This window comes from Anser cygnoides, chromosome 31, assembly GCF_040182565.1.
Source record: "Anser cygnoides isolate HZ-2024a breed goose chromosome 31, Taihu_goose_T2T_genome, whole genome shotgun sequence".
NCBI classification, from domain to species: Eukaryota; Metazoa; Chordata; class Aves; order Anseriformes; family Anatidae; genus Anser; species Anser cygnoides.
This window is the reverse complement of record NC_089903.1, coordinates 1,880,632-1,907,122: the sequence shown is the minus strand read 5'-3', so window position 1 is coordinate 1,907,122 and position 26,491 is coordinate 1,880,632. Positions and strand designations below refer to the sequence as shown.

Sequence of the window (26,491 nt, the reverse complement as noted above, 5' to 3'; positions counted from 1 at the left end):
AAAATGGTCAACTGTGTTCTGGAGCATAAGGCACAGCAATGCTGGATGGTCAAGGGAAGGGATTGTCCTGCTCTGCTCTGTGCTGGTGAAGCCTCACCTCTAGCACTGTGTGTGCTACAATATATGAAGGACATAAACTATTAGAGAGCATCCAAAGGAGGGCTACTATGGTGGTGAAGGGTCTAGAGGGCAAGAAGTATGAGGAGCGGCTGAGGTCCCTGGGTTTGTTCAGCCCAGAGCAGAGCAGGCCGAGGGGAGGTCTCATGGCGGCCTGCAGCTCCCTCACGAGGGGAGCGGAGGGGCAGGCGCTGAGCTCTGCTCTCTGGGGACAGCGACAGGACCCGAGGGAACGGCATGGGGCTGGGACAGGGGAGGGTCAGGCTGGGGGTTAGGGAAAGGTTCTGCACCCAGAGGTGGTCGGGCACTGGGACAGGCTCCCCAGGGACATGGTCACAGCACTGAGCTGCCAGAGTTCAAGAAGCATTTGGACTACTCTGTCAGACATGCGATTTGATTTTGGGTGGTCCTGTGTGGAGTCAGGTGTTGGACCTGATAATCCCTGTGGATCTTTTGTAACTCAGGATATTCTGTGATTCTGTGACTTTGCTGTATGCCATTTTACACTTTTATGTTCTTCTTTCTTATAGTACAAAGAAATACATAAATCTTTGTGTTTTCCACTTAGGTTGTGAGAACTCATGGGGCCCTGTCTGAGGTGACTCTGTATTGGGTCATAGTCTGTGATCTTACAGAAGACCTGGTCTCTGCATATGGGAATGTAACATTTGATGTTGGCCAAGTGAGAGCAAATATTACCATACAAGTTTCTCCTGACAACGTGCCTGAACTGGATCAGGTGTTTTCAGTTTTGATCATCAATGTGTCCAGTGGTCGTCTTGGAAATCACACTAATGCAACATTAACAGTTTTAGCTAATGATGATCCATATGGACTGTTCATCTTTTCTGAGAGAAACAGACCAATAAAAGTTGAGGAAGAAACAAAAAATATCTCCCTGACAATAGTAAGGCTTGGTGGTCTTCTTGGTACAGTAGTGGTTACATACAGAACTTTAGGTGATGATGAAAAGTCACCCTTTCTTCCACCTGATGTTGTTAGAGCAATACAAGGAGAAGATTATATACCCATTACTGGTTATGTGATCTTCGCAGCCAATGAAAGCGAAGCCACAATATCTTTGCCTATTTTGGATGATTATGATCCTGAGAGGTCAGAATCTGTTTTTGTGGAGCTAAACAATACTGTTTTGATCGACAAAGTACAGGATCGGCCAAGTAAGTGTCTTTCATATGTAAACCAAAAGCTTAAATATGTAGGCTAATATTTATATTTAATAGGATAAAATGCAGCAATTGAAATTACAGTAAAATTTTACCTCTGCCTAACTCTGTATAGTTAAGAATCCTGTAAGTTATATGTCAGAGTATCTCACATTAAGTATGAAGATTCTGTGTGTCAGCATATATTTCCTTTACCACAAAATTTTGTCAGGGGTGGACATTTCTTTCTCCCTTCTGCATCTGCTTTATCCCAGGTGTTTTAGGCCAACTGTATTACTGTATTGGTTTTGTGTGCTAATACCTGCTCACCTGTTGTTTCTGTAAAGCACAATGATAGGAAATAAGCTAGTTGCACTTACTGAAAGCGAAAAAAGCCTTTTAAACATTAAGTGGTGTAGAATTGCAGCTTCATGCTGGCTTTTTAGCGTAGAGGATGTTTGCCCGATCAGATAAATTCAGGTCATTACAGCCTTATTTATGCTTAAGAGCTTCTTGGCATGCCTAATTTCCCTTCCCTCTCCCCCATGACTCTCCCACATTAATCTTGATTTTTAAGGGAAACACTACAAAAAATTCTACTGGGAAACTGAAAGGTTACTTATAGTTCATCATTGCTAGTGTAAAATTCTATTGTCCTATGGACAAATAAATAAGTAATTTTGCTAGTACCTCACCTCTTCAAAGAACTGGTGTTTTGTATGCTCCACAGCAGGGTAGAATAATAAGTTAGTAAGAATGTGGATTTTCTGACATAATATAATTCAAACATCAAAAATATGCTTGTGCAGTTTGTAGTTATATTTTGTCCAAATCTAAAATGAAAATTTTATTGAAAGCTAGTAGTGGCCATCCACTAAACTCAGGTGTATGTATATGAACAGTATAGCCATATATAGGAGGCATTTCAGGCTTGCTCTAAGAGGTTTTTTTTATATTTCAGTTGTAAATTCTCCTCGTCTTGGATCAGTGGGTGAGACTATAGCTCATGTAATTATCAATGCCAATGATGATGCTTTTGGAACACTTCAGCTTTCAGCTTCAGCTGTGCGAGTTGCTGAAAATTATGTTGGACCAATCATTAACGTGACCAGAACTGGGGGAATTTTTGCAGATGTTTCTGTGAAATTCAAAGCTATGCCAATAACTGCAACAGCTGGTAAGAAATCAAAATAGCAGAAATACACATTCTGTGTTAAACCAGAAAGAGCATACTGTATGCTTCGAGTAACCAAAGCAAGCAAGTGTGTATTGAATGCAGTCTAGTAAAACAAGTAGAAAAAATACCAAAGTGTGAGATACTTACTGAGTGTACTTAGGAGACAGGAATTCAGGTCCTATAGAAGAGACCTTACATCAAATTTAAAAAAACTCAGAGATATCATCACTGAAGAATCTAGCAAGAAAACTAAGGAAAGGAATTGGCTGTTTGTTTCCCTGGTGGCCACTCACTTTCTCAAAAAAATAAAATAAAATAAAAAATCCTGTAGTAGTATATATAGCTAGTACTTAGTCCTTTGTACATATTTCAACCTACCATACATGGCTTATTTGAGTTTCTTGGAGGGAAATTGAGAGCTGGTGACTCCTCTGTGAAACAGACAAATGTTAAGCACAATTCAAGAAGACTTTTACTTTGCAAATGAAAGGTAAAGCTCTCAGGTGATCCCTGAAAAGCTCCACGAGGGAAGGAGTGACCTTATGTCCTTTAGTAAAATCTCCTTTGAAAAAGGTACTTCTGTTTCATTTTATCTCTTGGAAAGCCAGACAACTATCAGAAATCAAATATAGAAATGTCACAGTTGTGTGATCTTCTCAATGGAAGATAATAATGGACCTTTTGTAATTGCTTCTTGGACTGACAGTGTAAACTCTGTTTTGGCCAAGATGAGATTTATTTTCATCCATCCAGATATCTAAAAGGCACTAGGAAATAAACAATTGTATTTTCTGGGTATGAAGATAAAGAAAAAAAAAACACAAAAAAACACACCAACATATGAACACAAGGGAATGCAAAAAGAACAGATAAATATTAGTGCTGATAAACATTAGTGATGTTTCATAATGAACCAGAATGCCTTAATATTCTTCTGTGTTTTGATTGTTTTGTTATTTTTTCATGTACAAATCTAGGTGAGGACTACAGTGTAGCCTCATCAGATGTTGTCTTACTAGAAGGAGAAACAAGTAAAGCTGTGCCAATTTATATAATTAATGATATCAATCCTGAAGTTGAGGAGTCCTTTTATGTTCAGCTGCTGAATCAAACGACAGGAGGAGCCTTGCTTGGATCTTTGACGAGGGCAGTCATAACCATTGAGGCTTCTGATGACCCGTTTGGATCCTTTGGTAAATGAGTCTTATTTGCATATTTTCTCTTGTCCAGTAGCAATCTGCTGATTTGTGGGTGAGTTATTACTGGGCAATGGAATAAAAATTTTCAGAATACAAAAAGGGAAGTCTGGATGAACACAGTAAAGGACAAAATAAGATAAACTAAATTAAAACGTGTAAGTAAGGGCAAATGGTGCCCTTATATAGCGAAATTGAAGCATTCAGTCAACTTATATATCAAGATTTTGTGAGACGAAGGTGGATTTTGGAGTCTCCTAATGGGGATGGATTTTAATTTAATTTGTATTTTTTTATCTATTCTAAATGTTGCATTTCTGCAATAGCTTGAAGCTTAAGTTTACATGCCAAAACCTGTTTAGATAGTGCAGTGTCATTGTTTTACAAAATAATCAGGCAAAGCAGGTTTAAATATCTGGGGAAATTGGAAAGTACAAATATGACTTAAATTGCATTCTTGTATGTTCTGGTTATTATTATAGTTATATAGTTTCTGGTTATTATTATAGTTATATAATATATATATAATATATAATATATTATAGTTATTGTAGTTTTTCTTCTTTCTATCATTATCAGTAAAATGGATTGTGGACACTTTCCAAAAATAGTTTCATTACACAGGTTTTGAGAAAAAAATGGTAATTTCAAAAATTTAATGACATTTTAGAAATTTATCTTTTCTATTTATTTTTTCTATTTCAGTATTTCTGGTGTATGTTTTCCAGCCATTTTATTTGACTTACTCTTTCTCCCTTTAGTACCCTACTTTATTTCAGTTATTCCATTTTATCAGCAAAATGTAAAGGAAATTGACAAAAGTAAATAATTCCACATGGATAATTCATTAACTTCATTCTTAACAACTAAAGATTTTATACAAGAAAGACTTATATTTGAAACAATTTAGATGGAATATGTTGACACATTTTTTCCATACGTGACATAAAAAATGATAAAAATTTTCCTCACTGGGAAAAATTACCTTCTGACCGTCTTCTAAAAACTTAGATCATGGCTAGCCTTGAACAATGGATACGTTGGAATAAACTCTTGGGTGGGGGCTGAATTTTCATGCCAATTTTATTTGCAGATAAAATGATACTGAAAGTTCAATTTGAAGTTTAAACCTGATTAACATTTTTTTAATTGTGCAAATGAATGCAATCAAGTGAAATAAAATATATAATTCAGTAACTAGGATGGTGTTTTTATTTTAAATATTACTGTTAATGAAATACACCTCTTTGTGCTGCACTTCAGTGTTCCAGATGACCGAATTTACTGTGGAGGAGCCTGAATCTGGATCAGTACCCATAAATCTGCCAGTAATCCGCAATGCTGGGACACTTGGTAACGTTACTGTTGAGTGGGTTGCTACCATTGGTGGACACCCTGCTGATGAGGACTTGCAGGTTGCCTCAGGCAATATTACTTTTGCCCCTGGGGAAGCCTTTCAGATGCTACTATTGGAAATCCTGGCTGATGATGTTCCAGAAATAGAAGAAGTAAGTCAAGCACTTACATCTTCCTTGAAGATGGTATTAATTTTGACTTGTTCTAGAAATATGTATGATGGAAAACAAGAAATGTTCCGGCAGGAAGGTGCTATAATTTCATGTTATACTTTGCTTGTAATTATTGTTAGAAAAACCACAAATTGTCTAGCTGCATTACTTCTTTTTCTTTTCTTCTCTTTGAGATTGTCCGTGTAGAATTAACTCAGGCCTCCAATGGTGGTGCTATTGGGTTAGATGGCGTGGCAAGTATTATAATACCTGCCAATGATAATCCTTATGGCACAGTTTTCTTTCATCAATCCTTATATCGAGTTCAGGAGCCACTAGAAAGAAATTTGCTGGCAAACATAACAGTCAGGCGAAGGTTTGTATAATGTTTGCTTTATTTGTAATTACTATTTATTCTTCACTTTTGTTTTCACTATAATGTCAAATTTCATGCTCCTCTCATAAAAATATGTGCATCAATTCTTTGATCTGCCATCTCAATGTATTTTCATTTCAAACACATTGTTTTTGAAGTAGATGTCTGTGTATTACATAAATTACTTAAACGTAGTATACATTGAATACTTTGTAGTATACATTGTATACTTTGTATACATTTGTATACATGTAATATACATTGTATACATTGTATACAGTAGTATACATTGAATACGCTGAGTTTACATTGGCAATGTAAACTCAGCGTACACAGTGTACTATTCATTTTGTCCGTTTAATCATCAAATCATTTAAACCTGCATGGTAGCCTGTTCCTGTGATTTGAACAGGAGGACAAAATGGCCAGCCCTTACAGGATGAAAATAAGAGAAGGAAAACAGGTTTTATGCATGTGATCCTAGAGGAAGGATGATAAGTCTGGGTGTCACCGGCTTTTTCTTCCTTGCAAGTAAGGAGAGCTGCCAAGTCCTGAAGAAGACTAAGTTAACTCCTAGAACCAAATGTTTACAAATATGCATTCTTAACAGACTACTACCTAAGCTATAAATAATCAAACTTGCTATCCACAAAAAAATAAGATAACTCAGTTATTCTGGTACTAGTTTCAAAGGGAATGCATTTTGATGTGTTATTTGGAATTTTTCAGCAATTCAGAAAGGGTCAGTTGATTTTGTTCACTTCTATTATTAACCCAGAAACATGTAGAATATTAGACATCCTTTGTCAACTAACAGAACTTTATTTTATTATAATGTCTTTTAGTGAGGGAAGATTTGGTCAGCTGCAGATTTTCTACAGCACTTCTGAGACTGACGTTGTAGCTCTTGCTGTGGAGCAAGGTCAGGATATCCTGGCCTACTACGAGCCTCCTGTACAAGGAATTCCTGACAAACCATCCAAGACCAGAGTGAATGTGTCAGCAGCAAGTGACCCTGTGTATTCCTGTGCAGCTCAGTGCCTAAAAGAACAAGCATGTTCAGCCTTTACATTTTCCAGTGCCTCAGGGATTCCTCTCTGCCTTTGGCTGACGTCAGATATCAGCCCATTAACTAACAACACTTCAGGGTTCCGGACCTACAAGAAAAACGTTACCAGTGCATTCGCCCTCTTCAGCACACAAGCCATCGCTGGCAGTGATTATGAACCTGTTACAAGACAGTGGGCCATAATGCAGGAAGGGGAAGAGTTTGCAAATCTAACAGTTACCATACTGCCTGACAGCCTGCCAGAACTGGATGAGAGATTCACTATAACCCTTTTGAAAGCAGAACTGATGAACGTCTCAGCCAGCTCAAAAAACCAACCAACCATAGGACAGCCAAATACCTCCACAGTTATCATAATGATGAATGGAGACGCATTTGGAGTGTTTAAGATCTACAGTGTAAGTCCCAATGCAACAGAGAAAGGTCTGTATGTTGAAGTAGAGGAACGTCCTCAGACCAACGTGCAGCTAATGATACACAGAACAGAAGGCAGCCTGGGACAAGTGACAGTGGAATGGCGTGTCATTGGTGGGACTGCTACTCCAAACTTGGATTTTATAGGTGTCGGTGAGACTCTGGTGTTTGCTGAAGGTGAGACAAGCTCTCGTTTTGGCTTCTGTTTTGTAAAACTAAGAAAAAGAAAAAAGAACGTGACAAGTACACGATACTGTGGATGTTTTGACAACTGATATCTTCTTCTTAGGCTAAATTTTCCTGAATGCTAAGGATACACGTGCAAAAGAGTATGGTTGTTCATTAGCATGTAGCATTATCTTGCAGAACACACACAGTGGTAGCAAAGCACAATGAAATATCTAAGCACAATAAATACCTAAGGGTTTTTATTAAAGAAATATTGCAGTATAAATATTGCACTATAAAGATTTCCTTTACCACATAAGTAAGGATTAATAAAGTCGAAGATAGTTGTTACAGCAAGGATAATGGAAATGAGAATCAGGCCTAAGTGGTCTTTTGTTAGCCCTCGGTCACTACAGTACTAATTTTTCATGACATCTCTTTAAATTCTGAGATCATATTGTAACATAACAAAACATATTTAAACGTAACATAACAGAACATATTTAAAAGAATTGCAAACAGGACAAACAAGTCCCTCTCAGACATTACTTAAGTACCATGCAGCATGCTGTATTTTATGCTGTATTTTATTTTTTCAAAGTCTGAGTTAATCGAACTGATATTTTGAAAGCAATTTCCAGGTGCGTAGTAAAGATTCTAGTGTGCTAGCTTGATAAATCATCTGAATAGTAAGGCATGGCTGCTGGCAATGATTGTGAGGCTGACATGTAATTACATTACCAGTTATAAGTTTAGTAAAAACTGATTTTGAAGTATTTTGAAAGACAATCTAGCAGGAAATACATATGTATTCTGTAAATTGATATTCTAATGATCATAAAACACAGCTGGGTTATGCACACGCACTGAACAACAGGATTGTGTTGTAAATTTTAATGGATATATAGCGACTAGAGATTAACGGTGTTTGCTGCTTACATTATTATTCTTTGATAGTCCCAAAGGCAAGGAACTAACAAAATGTCATCCCATTTCAATGCATTCCCTGGCTCAGTAAATGTACTCATATTGAATGTACACCCTTGTGTAAATGGTTCATCGGAGAGCTTAGCACCTGGCAATTTATTTTTTTTTCAAGAATGATATTCCCCTTTTCTAAGTTAAATTTTAAAGTCATAGAATTTGTAATGAAAATAAAGAATTCTAGGCACTCCGAAATAATTCCTATATAATTAATTTCTACATAGTATATTTAATGATGTGATCGTTTTATTGGCTTAATGTGACTGATCAATAGTAATTAGATAAAATTTCATAATGACATTCACTGACTTCCAGAAAGGTAAATAAGTTTGTTTCATGCAATTTTAATATATTTTATGTATTTAATTATTTTCAAAATGAGATGATTGAGTCTTTTTACAAGGTGGTTTCCAAGTGGACACACGGTTGTATACGTTCTTCTCCTTGTAGGTGAAACAAAGAAGATGGTCACGCTGCCCATTATAGATGATCCAGAGCCAGAGGATGATGAAAGTATTGAAATCAGCCTGGTCCATACTGAAGGAGGGAGTCGAATTTTGCCCAGTTTTGACACTGTCACAGTGATTATTCTGGCAAGTGACAATGTGGCAGGAATTATAAGCTTCCATACAGCCTCAAGATCTGTTATTGGTTGTGAAGGTGTGTTCTTTGTGTTGACCACGCTCAAATTTTAATGCCAGTTTCCATCTTTGTGCTTTCAGTTGATAATGACTCACAATGATTGTGTTTCACTGTTCAGAGAACACCAGCAAGAAGTGAATATCCACATACCTGACATGTACTTTGAACTCTTGCAAGCATTCATAGAATCACAGAATGCTTAAGGTTGGAAGGGGCCTCTGGAGGTCATCTGGTCCTTTCCCCCTCAAGCAGGGCCACCTAGAGCAGGTTGCTCAGGACCATGTCCAGGCTTTTGAGTATCTCCAAGGAGGGAGACCCCACAATCTCTCTGGGCAACCTGTGCCAGTGCTCCCACACAGCACAAAAGTGCTGTCTGATATTCAGAGGGAACCTCTTGTGCTCCAGTTTGTGCCCGCTGCCTCTTGTCCTGTCCCTGGGCACCACTGACACGAGCCTGGCTCTGTCCTGTTCCACCCTCCCTTCAGGTATTGAAGGACACTGATGAGATCCCCCTGAGCCTCCCCTTCTCCAGGCTGAGCAGTCTCAGCTCTCACAGCCTCTCTTCCCTTCCCTTGATCACCTCGGTGTCCCTCTGTTGGAGTCTTCCCAGTACGTTTAGGTCTGTCTTGCACTGGGGAGCCCAGAGCTGGACCCAGTGCTCCAGGTGCAGCCTCACCAGTGCAGAGTAGAGGGGAAGGATAGCTCTCTCAGCCTGCTAGGGATACTTGGCCTAATTCAGCCCAGAATGCCATCAGCCTTCTTAGTAACAAGGCATGTTGCTGGCTCCTGCCCAGTGCAGTGTCCAGCAGGACCCCAAGCCCTTTCTGTCAAGCTGCTCTCCATCAGGGTGCACGCCCTGGTGCCTGGGGCTGCTCCCCGCCAGGGGCAGGACTCTGCCCTTCTCTTTGTTGGCCTGCACGAGGCTCCTGCCAGCCCACTTCATGACTGCCAACATACACACACCTAATAGTCATAAGCAAATCAGATCTATCAGCGACTTACAAAGAATTTAAAATATTCTAGAAAACATTCCTGCAGAAACACTAGGGTAACATCTTCCCTTTGTCTGTCCCATGAACCTGATGTTTTTTTATGGCAGATGATTTGGGAAGTAGCAATTATAAGAGAAAGCAAACATTTGAGAAAGAACAATAATAATTTGGTATGTACTAAACATTTCTACTATTGTTTTAAAGAATACACGGCATGTTTCATCTACAGTTTGATGCAGTTTTGCATAGGATGATAATAGTACTGGTGGTGATTGCTTTAGGTGGCCTTTGATGGAATCTCAGTGTATTGCAGTATCACGTTTCTCTGATGTTTGAACTGATGGGCAGGGAAAGTTCACAAAACAGGAACTTGTCCCCTAATGTGTGCACTACATTTTCTGTTTGAAGAAAAATGGCTTTCTCAACCAAAGGTTTTTTGTTTTGTTTTCCCAACATGAAAGGGCATCATAACCTTTGGTTTTTTATCTAGGTATGGTTTGTGTTAATTCTGTGCCAAGCCAGATGTGATATGATTAGCTAAGAAGAGCTGTTAATGAGCACAAGGAATTAATACAAACTGTCTCAGTCCCAAAGTCCCTGAATACTTTCAACTGGTTAAATGTTATTCATAGCATGCTACCAAATGCTGGCTGCTTGAAACTGAAGTACTTGGCTATAGTTCTATTATTATATATAGTTATTATTATATTATTTTTCCAGGTTGTGAAAAGAAATAGTTCATTGCCTTCCAGCCAGAAACAAAACAAGTGAACTAAGTGTCTTTGATTAAAAAAAAAAGAGAGAGAAAAAGGGAGAAATAGAGAAAGAGCAAAAGAGCTAAGGCATTTAGATTATTTTAGTTTGTCAAAATATTTTTTTCATTCGAAAGCAAAATTTACCAGACATAAATCCAAATATCATTACTTTTACAGTTATTGTGTTATTGAAAATTTTCTGTTAAGTGAATACATTTTGTTTTCACAATGTGCATGTTATTTTTTACCTTATTGAGGATAAGTGTAGTATTTTTTTATTGGACAGGGGTCTGCGACAGTTGTGTAACTGTATTACAAGAAAATGCACTGCAGTAGCTTAAAGTAATGAGGAAGAGGAGAGCGGCTGATGCTCCCTTCTTCACAGCGATAAATACCCACCTCTTTGTTTCTCTATGTAAGAGATGCATCACTTATTAAGTCACAATGTAGAAATGTAAAAGTATGGATAAGGATTAAATATTAAAAAAAATATTGAATTTAGCCTAATAACACTTTCAATCTTCAGAAATCAATTAGTGTTCATATTAGCATTTCTTCTGGATAGGAATACCAAAAAAATCTTGGTAAAGCTGGTAGGAAACATGGATCAGTAAATAACTACTTGGAATCTGTAATAATGACTTCAAGTTTCTTCTCAGTGTTTGGATTATAGTGGAACAGCTTTCTATATCATAAAGCATTTTTCCAAGTCTTCAATGAAAATTCATTATAACTTATAGAGATATATTGAAATAAGCTTTGCCTTATTTGTGTGTGTGTGTGTTTTCCCAATGGTACTAAACCATTGAAACCACTTTTCTTTTAAATCTTTATTTCTTTGTAATGGATATGCAAAATTCTCAAATAGAACATAGTGGATTGCAGTGCAGTGTTAAACACTGTAATGATTTAGCCTCAGAGGAACCTGTAAATTGGGAGTCTACCATCCAGATATTTGACTGTAGAAGTGGAATCCTTGTGATATCAATAAATTTTGAATTCCTTAATTTTCTTAGAAGCAACATGGACCAACTTAAGCCAAAGATGTCGACATCAATGTCGACATCAATGTTGACATCTCTGAGACTTAACTGAAGTTTGAAATGTTGGGGCTGAATAGCACATTTATGTATTTGAAAATGGGTGTATACAGTTTTTGTATTACTTCTTTACAATATTAAATTTTATTTAAGTATATTAAGGGCTCTTGAAGTTAAGAATTCCTTTCTCTTTCATTGGTAGCCAATATACATGCATATCTCTGACTCTTCCTTACAAAAAATAAATGTAACTAGAAAATTTTCAGATTTTTCTTGCCAGTTTTAGCTGTACAATGCTGTACAATTCTGTAAGGTAATACAGTAGAATAGCAAGACAGCATCCTAAGTTGCTGCTCTCTAAATTGCATAATCAAAGGGACTAGTTGGGCAGCATAATGTTATTATAACATTATCTTATGTTTTGTTAATTCTTCAATAAGCAAAAGAAATCTCATGTATTGTTTTCAAAAATCTCAGAATTGTAGATTTCTGCATATTTCATGTCTCTGAAAGCCAATGCAGGACAAAATGTGCTGTTGAACTTAAATTCTGTGGACCTGAAAAATGCATATGAAATATGAATGCCATGTACCTACCTATTATAAATAACCATCTGTCCTCTATTGTGAATGTTTTGCAAAATATTGCCTACTGATCTATTCCATGTTGATATAACATGCTAATTTCACATGTCCACATTTAAAATATTTAATGGAAATTTTGTGAAAAACTTGTGAATATAAAACAATTTCCACATTTTACAAAGCCTACTAAGAGGTCTACTCTTTTTAATTAAAGTGCCTTTGGGGTTAAATGTTATAAATGTGCAAAATACCATAGTATTTGCTTCCTTTATATGCACATTGTCCAGCAATACTGATTACCTCTGAGATTATAAGAAATTATTAACATTTTCTGAATGTTTTGTTTTCTAACAGTGACCATATTTGTAAGTTCGAACTCACATAAACGGAACTTACAGATAATTATAAGCATTTTTTTCTGCATGCATTGAATAAAGTCACAAGACAGTGCAAATGTTCAGATAATGTGTATTCTTTCCAGGGAACTGTTGTAGAAAACTACTATTATTGTTGGTACATACAGTAGTTACTGTTTTGTACAGTTTACAGACTTGTATTGCTCTAATGTTTGCGCATGTTTTCATGAACATTCCCTTTCTAAGTTATTCATCTATACCAAGTTCCCTCATATGTTCATAATTATTTCCAAGTGTGAACTAAAAACAGAAAAAAAAAAACTAGAAGAGTTTAAGTTTAGGTTTTTCTTTTCAGCATTAAAAGTGAATGTGGTATATAACTACTGTGAAATTCAAACTGACAAAAATAGCAATATCTTTCAGGAAAAATACTTTAACTGTGTGATGCATGTTTTTGACCTCTCATTTTTATAACCAACATGTAGAAGAGGAGACCCTGAAACACTGCATCTTGTCCTTTATTCCTAGGAGAACAATTACAATTCCACATCGTAAGAACTCCTCCAGGACTGGGAAATGTTACTGTTGAGTGGAAGATAGTAGGACATAATGTAAAACAAAATTTTGCAAACTATTCTGGAATACTTTTTTTTCCTGAGGTAAGTCCATAAACAGTGATGTTGGCTACAGGAAAATAGTGTGATTAGAACTGATCTGAGAAAAAGTGTGCCTTTTCAACAGTCCTTCTTTCTTGGTTTGATTATTTAATTTCTCACTTTTTGACTTACAAACTGGAGGGAGCTTACAATTCTTGATACTTAACTCTTCTTAAAGAAATTGTTCAAAATACTTGTCATTATGATATCACTTGTGTTTTATAAAATAATGGCTAATCAATTTACCCTTAAAACAAATAGGGGACGTTGAATACAACATTGTATGTTGATCTGCTGGATGACCATATTCCTGAAGAAAAAGAAGAATACCAAGTCATCCTATACAACATCAAAACAGAAGGTAATGCAGAACTATAGCCAGCTACATCTTAAAAATACCATTTAATAATATAATATTTTTAATTTTATTATTTCATTTTGGAGGTATAGGACTGAGCAAACTGCAGCTGGTGCAAAGTACGCAAAGTTCATTAACATTTTATTGAAATAGGCTTGGTCCTTATGTATGTATATAGAAATCCCACCGTGTCTCCACAAATACACTTAAATGGTTTTCAATCCTGATTTAACTCTGCCTATTTAATTCAATGGTTGTTTCTTCCCTTAATCTTAATGCAAACTGAGTTTACTAATATGTCATGGATAGAGTTGCCATGAAACATGCAGATATTTTTATCTTTTTAAACAATCTTGTCAAGCTGCAGACTTACTGATCTGTCCCTGAATTCAAGGTGGTCAGAATATTTTATTCTTGCCATTAAAATTATAGTGAGAAAAGAAGCCTTAAACTGCATCCGTTCTGAAATACCTTTTTTCAAACTGAAATTAATGTCCAAACACCAAACTAACTTGACATGGATTGTGTTGCTGCGAGGTGCCTTATCAACTTCCGAGAGTCACTGTGGCCCAACGGGATGAGCAAAATTATTCATCAAAGCAATAGTTGGAAAACATATCAGTTTATTGATGTAATGATTGTGAAGTGGAATATAGTTTTAAGCTTTTGGAGGTACTTCCTGGGAAAATGGTTTATTTCCTTTTAAAATATAGGGAAGTTGATATTTGGCACTGGCCTGTTAAGTTTTCTTATTTTTTAATACATTTTTGTGACTTTGTACTTGGTATGCATAAAATTTCTGTTTCTATTTGTTATAGAATGTAAGTATATATATGTGTGTAGGTCCCACACCATCCACATACTTCAGTGAGCTTTGGTTTCGTGGTATTTGCATGGCTACTGAACGTTATTTAAATGTAATATTAACAATAATGTAAGACAAAAATATTAGTTGCATAACACTTCATTCACTGCAGTCCACTGATTCTCTTGCAGGAGTTTCTTCTACAGGTGCTGCTGTTTTGGATAGTCAAGGATATGAAGCTGTTCTAACAGTAGAAGCTAGTGATGAACCACATGGAATTTTGAATTTTGCTTCCACATCCAGGGTGGTTTTAATCCCAGAAGAAAACAAAACAATTCAGCTTTTTATTAACAGAGAATTTGGATCTCTAGGTCTGTATAACAACTCCAAGAGAAAGGAAGTTTTGTTTTGCTTATCATTAGGCAAATAAAAGCCATGATAATGAAAGTTTGGAAAAATCTTTGTTACAGTTGGTATTTTTTTCAGAACTTCTAAGCTTCTTTCTGCAGACTTGGAAACTAAATATTACTTATTACTAGAGTCATAATCCTCATTAATACAGCAAGGGATCTGAAAGCTGTAACAATCAGGTGGCTATTAAGGTTACCATATTTTTGTCTAATGAGTCTGTCTCAAAGCATTAGTCTCTTCAGAAAAAATAAAAAACATGAGAAAAGTGACATGTACACACATCCCACATATTTTTTCTCTGAATTTCAGGAAGTCAGCACCTTAGGAATGTCACATGGAAAAAGTTGTGTCCAGACCATTGAATTCAATTTATGTCTCCTCTGACAATTTCTGATTCCTCTTTGAATCAATTTATCCATTAACATCCTTTAAACTATATAGTATTCAATTCTACAATACAATAGTGTGCTTCATGAAAAAAAAAATGAATCTTGTGTTTGTTGCCTGAAAATAGCAACTTATGTTGTGAGAAAACATGTATAATAATTTCCTATTTGCCTTTTTGGACTATATTTACACCTCGGTGATAATCTGGCTGTTTCTTTTGCCATACTTGTTTTGAAATGAAGTAACATTTACAGTGCTTTTCAAGATCTGGAGACACCAGAGAGTTTTAGAGACATTTTAATGACACTATTTTTCCATTTATTTTTTAATACCAGTCCATACTCTAGTGTACTCTTTGAACACTATTCAGTAAACTAATGTTTTAAGATAATTGTTCATAGTAAGTGCAAGATCTCTCACTGAATTAAAATAAGCATCGTTACTTATTTATTAATTAGGACTCTTTTATCTCTTACATTTTATTTCATATAGAGCAGCTTTTAATTTCATCTATCATTTTATTTCAGGTTCATACTCCTTATGTTTGCCACTTGACTTACCCTACCAGATTAGCGAGAGGTGGCTTTATTCTCAAAACTATAATGTATAACTTTTCTGCTTGGTAATATTTATCCATGTGTCCCCTAATTTTGTTCTCTATTGAAGTTTGTCAATCTACCCAGGAAAGTATCTAGATTTATTAATCTGTGTTTCCCAGCACTGTCTTTAGAGCCTTTCTTAGATATCTGTCATTCCCAAAAAGTGTCCTTGTTGCAAAAACTCATATTAATGGTACATGAGATGTCCCAGTTAGTCTTTCAGCAATTTCATATTTATGGTCCACAGAACTTCAAATTTCTGGATGCATTTGGACCCAATGATTTTTGAGTCCTATGCAGACAGACAAGTCAGCAAAGGTCAAATTGAAGGCATATTGATAACGGTAACAAAGGTACACTAGCTCCAATGTACTTTGGATAACTCTTTTAATCCTTCTGTTTTGCAGTTAGTCTTTTTATTTTGTGGATGAGAATTTGATCTCTTGTCTTTATCCATTCCAGTGAACATTATATAAGAACTGAAAAACAATTTTTTTTTTCTTTTTTTTTTTCTCCTCACAAATTAAACAGGTACTATCAATGTTACTTATGCCACAGTTACAGGATTGCTCACTGTAAGTAATCAGACAGAAGAGACTGTGGCTGAACCAGGAGCTGATTATGTACCTGCTTCTGGCTCACTGATTTTAGAAGAAGGAGAAACATCAGTTGCCATAAATATTACTATTCTAGAGGTAACCTCTAAACCCTTTAATTCTGTACTTTTCTGTATGATTTCAAAAGGGTAATATTTTGGGAACTAAAGCTTGCAGCCATTATTTGAAGCCCTGTGTTATATTTCACTATCATTTAGAAAGATGGTTTCAATCTTAATATTAAAATCACAAGGGATCAAATAGTCACAGAAAGCAGCTCTACCTCTGTCTAAAGGTAATAAAGTTGTCTCATTAAAACTTTACCAACTATCTAGTAGTATTTAGAACAGTGTGCTTCATGGCTGGCTACAGGCTCATACTTTTTCATTGCTGGAGATACATGCCTCTAAAATCGGTCAGTAATTTATTTGCAAGAATAGTTTAGCGTCACCACAGGATCTTTTTCATGATATATAATGTCTTACTTAATTCTTCCACGATAATCAGTTTCAGACCCAATAAAATTATTTCAGGAAAACAGAAAAATGAATTCTAGTGTCACAGTAATATTAGAGACTTGTTGTGTGATCCTTTTTGGTGACTTCTGTGGAAGTTTCTTAAAGGACAATGAGAAGAGGATGTACTGTATTTGTGTTTTGCAGGATGATATACCAGAGGTGCAAGAATTCTTCTTGGTTAATTTAACTTCAGTGGAACTCATCATGAACCATTCAACGTCATCCCCACCTAAGCTAGGTAAAAACATCTTATAGCAAATTATTTTTACTTTTCCTTTTTAATGGTTTATATTATATTACCTTGGGTAATAATATTACCTTGGGTAATAATATTGGGTAATAATACCTTGGGTAATAATACCTTGGGTAATAATATTATATTATATTACCTTATATTACCATTATTCCTCTTACTTACCAACTATGCTGAGATGAGACATGGTTATTTAGAAGAAACATCATAGAATATGAAATAGATTTATTATTACACTTAATCTCTTGCTTTTTAAACTCTGGGAAAATTTAAATTAATTTTCGTAGAGGAGTTAGTAATTATCAGTTGGAAAGGACAATTATTTGAAAAGTTTATTGGTGATTTTTTCATCTGATTTTCATTTACAAACTACAAAATGGAAAAAAAAAGTAAAAAAAAAACTTTATGTGGCTACTCTGCTCACTCTTTTAAAAAAGTCTGTTTTTATTCTTTTATCACTTTTAGGAAACATATTTTATGGTTTTCCTACTCTTGCAATGATCTTTATTATTTGCTTAGTCTGCTTCTCATTTTGCTTCTTCAGAATTCAGTAGAATAGTAGTCATTAGCTTTAAGAACTGTTGGATTATCCTGTGGTACTAAAGACTAGTTATATAATGTCAGACATCTTCTTTGACTCTTTTCCCTTTTCTTTGCATGCTTATAGAAGTGACTGAGTTAATTCGTTACAGATTGAAAGGTAACTTGCAAGACTCATTGCTGATTTGTGAATAGTTGAGTCTAAAATATGAAAGGAGTAGCATATAAGAATGAAAGATTCATCCAAACTAAACAGTGTTGTATAGTCTCACTTTCTCTTTGGCTGTCTCCTTGAACCATGACCATTTAACACTGATGTGACACTGCATTGGGTCAGCTTTACTTACAATGAGAAAATAATAGTTTTAAGTCATAAGGAAAAAATGTGTTCACATAACATGTCAGTGAATTCTTCTGGTAGAAGAAATAGCCTGACTCAAATACGTGTGTCCGCGTGTGTGTCTGTGAGCAAACTCTTACAGATCCTGGGTGAACAGATCTGACTTCAGGGTGACATGAGAAAATGCAGGAGTGAAGCAGAAATGTCTCTGATTGCCATTACTCCCTCAGGATTTGTAAACCTCAGTAACACTTCTGTTGTCTGTGTAGAGCTATTGCTCATCGTCATCTCTACCTCATAGTGACAGGCTTAGATTCATGGCAATAATCTTCTACTTTTGTTCAGTTTTATCTGAATTGATGGAAAAATGTATATGGATCTAAACATAATATACTTATGGCAGACTCGGTGAAGTCAATTTGGTTTTAGAAAGTAAGTTGAAGTTTATAAAAAGTAAACAAGTAAGTTAAGGTAGTTGTGTGGTGCGGTTGTCTGAAAAACAACAACCTATTTTCTGAGAAGTATTAAGTTTTGACTGTAAAGTTCTGGTCTCTGAAGTTAGTAGACTTTTCTGACATTAACCTATTATTTGGTGTTTTTCACACTGCAGTGTATTCAATTACGATTTCAGGCTAATTGTAAATACCTGTATGTCTTTATGGAGCAGTAGAATATTACAGTATGTGAACACCCCACAAATAAATTAATAGTTGTGTATTTGTAGTGAAATCTGAGGTGTGCCATTAGAATGTATGATGAGGCACTGAAGCACAAATAGAAGATGAAATGCTGAATCATTTATTATTCTTCCTCATTGTCTTTCTCATACTCAGAATGGCAAATGCAAAATATTGAATGTCATTGTAATAAACACTTATAGTGAAGACAAATTAAGATTCCATCGCAAATCTAGACTTTATTATTTTCTAATGTTTTATGTGCTGTTTAACTTTCTACATTTTCCTTAGTCTTTTTTTTTTTTATGCATTATTAAATATTACAGTGCTAATTCAAGACGCATTATTGCACTTCTAGTAGTAAGGACTCTTTCCAGTTATCTTGCCCACTCCCATTTTCTCCTACACATTTTTTGTAAAGACACTGTAATATTAGTACCGATTGAATAAATGCTTCTGTGATTCTTGAAAATCAAGAAAATTGATTTTATTGTTCTTTAATTTTTGTCTTTCTGTTTTGCCTTTTAGATGTGGAAGGTTTAGCTTCTCAAATTGTTATCGATGCTAATGATGGTGTAAGAGGAGTAATTGAATGGGAAGGTACCAAGTAAGTCTCATCTTCCTTGAAGAACTTACTGTGCCAATTAGTGATTGGTGTTGCCCATTTTCTTTCTAAAAGTAAAACTCCTGTTAAAAATAGGGCCATGTCTTTGAGATGGTAAAGTAATCATTCAATTCAGCTGAACTAGAAAGTGGGATTCCCACACTGAAAACAAAAATTCACTATTCATCTAATCAGAATTCTTTTACTTATTACTACTTTCACTGTTGTCCTTTTATATCACCAATTTGCCTAACCTCCCCAGCCTGCATCAACTCTTCCAGCCTCACCATTCATGTAAGCAAAAAACAAAACAAAACAAAACAAAAACCTCATGTTACTTAATTCAATTTAGATAAGAGAAAAAAGGTAAAAAGGATGCGTTAGAGAACTATAATGTAGGGAATAATTCAGAGTGAAAATGTAATAAAAATGTACTATCTTTTTCAAAAGAACATAATCAGTGAACATTGAGAATTATTCTTTTTATTTTAGTTTTGAAGTTAGTGAATCTCATGGGAATCTGACAGTAATGGCTTACCGAAACAGAGGATCATATGGCAATGTGTCTGTATTTTTTTATGCCCAAAATTTGGAGGCCCAGCTGGGTTTGGATTTTAATGTAACCTCAAGGGTAAGAAGCAACTCTAAATCTAGTACTTTTTATTCTTTCAGCTTCCGTAAAAGAATATCTTCTTGATTATTCTGCAGAATGATCAGTAGTGATGCTAGATGTTTCAGCTTGTTTCAGTTGCTTTGGTAATCTAAATAGAATGAAATAAAAATATTCTTATTCTTACTATTTATTTCTTTTTTAAAAATATATTTTTTAATATAAAGCAAAATGTAAACTTTCAAACATCGATTTCAAATTTAATTTTGATTAGACATACAAACTTTTTCATAGACTATTTTTGCAACAGGACTTTCAAAATAAATTATTCTTTCTTGTCCTCATTCTGTAATGTGCTGAACCTTTATATTTCTGATTCAATCAGTTTATAAGGAACAGAGAATATGGCTCTTCCTATGCTTTCCCTTCCTTCCTATTTCACAGAATTCTGTTTACCGTAGTCAAAAATTTCTGTGTGATATTAACTGATGTAAGTATTCGGTGCTTTATGTGTTTCAACGCTAGACTCTTTTTTTTGCTGATGGAGAAAGGCATAAATCTGTTGATGTCATGATTTTTGATGATGAGATTCCTGAAGGTGATGAGAAGTTCCAGTTAATTTTAACAAATCCATCTCTGGGGCTGGAATTAGGGGAGAACACAACAGGTAAAACTTAGTTTTAATGTTCCATTTCTTTAGAATTCTGTGGCACACATTTTAATTCCACTTTTCTGAATAATCATATTTCAGAAAGCACCATTGTCCTGCTATGGTGAATCTTTATACTCCTTTGGAAGGTTCTGAAACATCCCTGTGAAATCTGTGCAATTAAAAAGTTTATATGTAAAGCAATGAATCAGAAAGCACGAAGATGAGTTTTTCAATGTGTACTACCTCACTGAACTGAGGTCTTTTTAGAGAGTTCATAATCCTTTTCTAGGAGAGACTATATTCTTCCTGTCTAGAGATCTTCCTAGTTAAAGTGAAATGCCTTCCCATTCTCTTCAGGTAATGTCATGGACACATAAGCATTATATACACACTAAAGGAAGAATGTATTTGTGTTTATGTTATGTATTATGTTACTATATATGTATATTTATATTTTACTATGTTAACCAAAGAATATTTTCATTATTTCTTTTTCAAAAGCTACAATTACTATACTTGCCAATGATGATGGCCATGGAGTTTTGTCATTCAATAACAGCAATCACTTCTTTCTGAGAGAGCAAACATCTATCCATTTGATGGAAAGTGTTGCAGTATTGAATATTATCAGAGAACCACCTCAGGGAATATTTGGCACTGTGACTGTTCAGTATCTTGTAAGTGAGATTAATTCTTCAGAGGCAACAATGGATTTGACCCCTTCTCAAGGATATATTGTGCTCGAAGAGGGAGTCAGGTTCAAGGTAATATGCTAGTTATTACCAGAGAAGTCTAGGAAGCTTTTTTTTTGGAAATATTGGAAAGATTTCAGAAATGTCTGTGCTTTATCTTCTGTTTATTTTTTCTACTTCTTTCATTCATAAAGTGAATTGAGTCATGAGCTGTGACTGATTTCCTGTTATTATCTGATGTGGAAGTGTGTGAAAATTAAATGGGCTCATCTTTAGGTGTTTCTTAGTTTGTAAGGGTTGAGGTAAATTGAAAACAGTACACTATAGATAACGTTCATGTGTGCTTTGGAACAGTTCTTTTTATGTAGTCAATCTATAGCTGAAATGCAAACTTACTTTAAATTAAAGTGATAATTTGCAAGCCTAATAGTTAAGATCAAAGTAAAAATCCCATTCTGTAATTTAACATTTTAGTTAGTCTGAACTAAACAGAATGTGCTGCAACAAATACAAAAAGTAGAACAGTTGTCTGTCTTAGGATTGGAAAATAACTTAAGTATTAAGCTCACTGCCTCTATACTGTCCTCACAAGAATGTCAGCTACAAAATGAACTAGCTTAAGTTTGTGAATCCTGACTCTTCTAAGGTTTAATCACAATTCGATTTATTTATTTTTGCCAGTAAAGCTGGTGAAGCTAGTGTTAGCATATTACAGGCAATAGGATAGAAACTGAGACAAACTTTTCTTGGAAACACTGGTTTTCAATTTCTGGCCTTTAGATGCATTTGGAATCACAATGCAGCAGATCTATAAGAAGTTGGAGCCTTCTTAATATAGTTGGTAAATATGGTTTATTGTGGAAATGAACAGAAATATAAAACATTGTAAATTTTGTATTATTTCCAAATGCATCATCACTAACTTTTTATTTTGTACAGCAAGGCTATGCGTACCTATGAAATTTTTTGCTTGTTTGAGTAGTGTGAAGGATGACAGTGAGCCCCAAATGAAAGTGAAGCACTTAGCTTTCTCTAGATTGCTCTTTGCTAGTTTGAGATTGCCTTTAGAAGACCTGATCTTCATCCACAGTGGTGTAGGAGAGGGAAAGAAGCATCGAGAGGAAAGAGTATTTCAAATCTCTCACTATTCTTGCTTTTTTTTTTCCTTTTCCTTTTCTTTCTTGACAGCACCAGTAGTGAGATTACCCTGTTTCCCTGAAGATAGCTTAGCTGCCAACTAAAATAAATTAAAACCAACTTAACTGATTACACTTATAGCTGTGTTGTGAGTATAAACTACCCAAAAATGTATGGAATAAATAGAGAACAAAAGTATGAAATTAGGATCAAAAACTTCAGAGGATCATAGGATGAGAAAAGAAAGAAAAGAGAACAACAACAACGAAAAGTGAATATGCTCATCTTAGTGTTGCACCAATGGAGGCCACTAGATGGATGGCTTTAGAACCTCAGTCTGAACTCAGTCTGAGCTTGCCTCAATTCTGTCCTCTCCAGCTTCATGAGCTGCTCTTCTCCTGCTATGCTATCCAAAGCCTTATAGTGAAATAAATTTAAAAAAAAGGTAGCACATTCTGATAGAGCTGTGTCATCATCTGTTATCATGTCTCAATAACATTGTATGCTTGTTTTGTTATCAGACGCTGCATATTTCTGCGGTACTAGATGAAGAACCAGAAATGGATGAGCACTTCATTGTCACCCTGTTCAATCCAACTGGAGGAGCCAGACTAGGCACGAGAGTGGAAACTATGATTACAATATTACAAAACCAGGCTCCACTAGGGCTTTTCAGCATCTATACAGTTGGAAATAGGTACTTTACACTGATCAGTAAAAAGGAGATAGTTGCTCATACTCCAAAGAGATAATATTTCTCTACAATTTTGTTTTTGATGGATCGCATTAAAGAAATTCAGCAACCCAATTTGTAAATCTGTAACTTTGAAAGGTATTGTGAAATACTATTACTGCTAAACAAAAGAGTAGAAAAATGCATAAAAAGGACTATTCATAATCCAAAATTTCAATTTATTTATTATTATTTTTCTTTATAAACTAATACTTCACTAGTGCCTACATATTCCACTGATAGTATTCCATGTTAAAAGTTCCAAACCTCATATCAGTGTCCAGGAAGTCATACGTTTTATAATTTACTTTCATTTTTAAACCTGTAAAAAATATACTTTCACTGAAGGCTGTTTTTCAGAAGCAAGTGACACATATGGACTGCCATTTTTAAAAACCATTCAGCTGAAACCATACAGATTAAATAAATTTACTATTTAAATAAAAAATGTATGTATGCTATTTTATCAATACATTGATATTTAGAGTTAATAATTTATATTAATATTTAATAATAATATTATCTAAACATTTATTACGTGAATTTAATATACTTAAATTTCAGTCTGTTTAAAGATTTTGTTGAATTGCCTATGATTTTGCATGATTGTAGTAAGGATCATTGGGAAACCCTAATTAATGTAGCTACCAGTCCATCAGATACTGAAACCTGTTATTAATATTTTCTTTTTATTTCTGTTGTATATTCTGCATCTGGAATTGTACAGTAAAAATCTTATTTTTATTACAGCAATGAATATACTATAAAATAATTTTTTCCTTATTTTTATGATTCTCACATTTAGGACAAATTTCATCATAATTGAAGAAGCCAACACTACAGCTTATTTGAAAGTTTCACGGAGTAATGGGCTTAACGTTTCTGTGAGCGTTGAGTGGGAGACATCATCAGATACTGCATTTGGCATCAGTACGTTCACTTTACAGAGAATGTCCACTGCTTTTGTAGAAGTGGAGATAGTAAGAGAGTAGCCAAGCATACAGGAGATGTAGCTTGGGAATGTAAATTCAAGTATTCAGACACAATTCAGTTAATATTTTCCTATGTAAGATTTAGTAGATAAAATACTTTAGCTGCTTAAGAATCACCTTGTCATCAGCCACTTCTGCCAGTTTCAGTAATCTCTATTTCTGTCTTTGCTGCTAATATGAACATTATTGTCACTAGCCATTTATTTATTTATTTATTTGTGTGTGTGTAATAAAATTTGTTCCGTACTACTTGTAACTCAGGATCTTTCTAACACAGTATAAATGACATGTGACATGCAAGAGTCTAGCTCCTGGAGTTTAGTTCTGACAAGACGGTGCTTAGGGACCGTCTTGGAATAAAAACATGAACATGTTGTAAATGGGGAACAAAACATGAACATTTTGTAATTTGTCTTTTTTTTTTTTTTCTTTACTACTTGCTATCTAGCTAATTCTCTTGTTAGCTAAATTCCAAGATCAATTATTATGAGTCAGACTCAAATTGCCTATATGTCTTCCATGTGCAGTTGTAATGAATGAAAAATACATTTACTGCTTAACTCTCATTATATCCTTAGCATTGTAACATTTCTATGTATTTATATACACTTATAACAAATACTAAGACACAACTTCATCATTTCTCATACTAGGTCTGGCTTTGGGAGGTAAATAATGGGAATGGGGTTAGAAAAGATCTCAAGAGTAATATAATAGTAAATAGTGTTTTTATTTTATTTTATTTTATTTTATTTTATTTTATTTTTTACTATATTGCAGGGGGTGGTATCAGTGTCCTATCTGTCTTGCAAAGTTTTGTGGAAGAATCAGCATCTGGTTGGTGTTTCTTTACCTCAAGAGAAATCCTGTACGGTGTTCTGTTGCGTATGCCTCCAGCTTTGTTTTCTACTGTCTACCAGTGGAAAGGAGTATTTGTTCCTGTTGAGGTAAATGTTTGTTTTTGAACACCAGACATGCTAGTTAATAAGGAATTTAAGTCACAATCTTACTTTTTTTTTATTCTTCTTGCAGAATTTCAGTATGTGGAATCCTACAAGTTGTGTGTCTTTCCAAATTGGAGCCTCTTCCTACCTTGTGGTTACTCATGGAGGAGCCACACAGGGAGCTTCTAACAACAGTGTGTATGCATTCATGGCTGGACACAGATTGTTGTGGGTAAATCGATTTTAATTTTAAAATCTTAAAATAGTATGGGTTGGCAAGGACCAAGGGAGGTCCTCCAGTCTGGCCATGTTTTAGAAAAAAGCACTCTGTGTGACAAGAGTTAGTTTTGTGTCCTAAAATACTACATAACTTCAGTGATGTAAGTTTGTCATAGTTAGTTGTTTACATTGTTTGTATTTTTTATATATTTACATTTGAGGGTGCAGGGAGGATTACCTGGGAATCACAGAATCACAGAATTGTCTAGGTAGGAAGAGACCTCCAAAATCACCTAGTCCAACCTCTGACCTAACATTAACAAGTCCTTCACTAAACCATATCACTAAGCTGAACATCTAAACGTCTCTTAAAGACCTCCAGGGATGGTGACTCAACCACTTCCCTGGGCAGCCCATTCCAATGCCTAACAACCCTTTCGGTAAAGAAGTTTTTCCTAACATCCAACCTAAACCTCCCCTGGCGCAACTTTAGCCCATTCCCCCTTGTCCTGTCACCAGGCACGTGGGAGAACAGACCAACCCCCACCTCTCTACAGCCTCCTTTAAGGTACCTGTAGAGTGCGATAAGGTCGCCCCTGAGCCTCCTCTTCTCCAGGCTGAACAACCCCAGCTCCCTCAGCCGCTCCTCATAAGACTTGTTCTCCAGACCCCTCACCAGCTTCGTTGCCTTTCTCTGGACTCGCTCGAGCACGTCCATGTCCTTCCTGTAGCAAGGGGCCCAAAGCTGAACACAGTACTCGAGGTGTGGCCTCACCAGAGCCGAGTACAGGGGCACAATCACTTCCCTAGCCCTGCTGGCCACGCTGCTTCTTATACAGGCCAGGATGCTGTTGGCCTTCTTGGCCACCTGGGCACACTGCTGGCTCATATTCAGCCGACTATCAACCAATACTCCCAGGTCCCTCTCGGCCAGGCAGCTTTCCAACCACTCATCTCCCAGCCTGTAGCTCTGCTTGGAAGTGGGGGAAGAAATTCTCAAGCAATCAAGTCATAGAACATTTTCTGGAAAATGTATGATAAGTTATGTTAATTCTGTAAATTAGTTGCTTATATATATATATATATATATAAAATATAAAGTTTTAAAAGCTATTTCATGTATAGTTTTATACATAATTTTGGAATTCTTAACATTCTATGCGTACTTTTTCTCACTATATACAATGTAATATAAAATGTATTTGTTTATATACATATGTAGATAAA

General features: G+C 35.4%; 1 protein-coding gene and 1 long non-coding RNA gene across 2 annotated transcripts in view; one reads left to right on the top strand and one right to left on the bottom strand.

Moving 5' to 3' along the window:
* The window catches only part of LOC125180597 (adhesion G-protein coupled receptor V1), a 248,473-nt gene that overhangs the window by 51,013 nt on the left and 170,969 nt on the right, over positions 1-26,491 (top strand). The window contains 20 exon segments of the mRNA XM_066985287.1: positions 686-1,295; positions 2,242-2,457; positions 3,435-3,650; positions 4,917-5,161; positions 5,356-5,537; positions 6,383-7,197; positions 8,623-8,832; positions 13,070-13,200; positions 13,459-13,558; positions 14,552-14,731; positions 16,289-16,452; positions 17,016-17,109; positions 19,210-19,288; positions 19,778-19,916; positions 20,421-20,562; positions 21,049-21,311; positions 22,898-23,073; positions 23,915-24,039; positions 24,882-25,048; positions 25,134-25,277. Coding sequence (XP_066841388.1) covers positions 686-1,295; positions 2,242-2,457; positions 3,435-3,650; positions 4,917-5,161; positions 5,356-5,537; positions 6,383-7,197; positions 8,623-8,832; positions 13,070-13,200; positions 13,459-13,558; positions 14,552-14,731; positions 16,289-16,452; positions 17,016-17,109; positions 19,210-19,288; positions 19,778-19,916; positions 20,421-20,562; positions 21,049-21,311; positions 22,898-23,073; positions 23,915-24,039; positions 24,882-25,048; positions 25,134-25,277 — 4,398 coding nt within the window.
* On the bottom strand, positions 21,194-26,487 carry LOC136787910 (uncharacterized). The gene is made up of 2 exons (XR_010826973.1): positions 25,837-26,487; positions 21,194-25,040 (listed from the first exon to the last, which is right to left on the bottom strand). It is a non-coding gene; the product is annotated as an uncharacterized lncRNA (long non-coding RNA).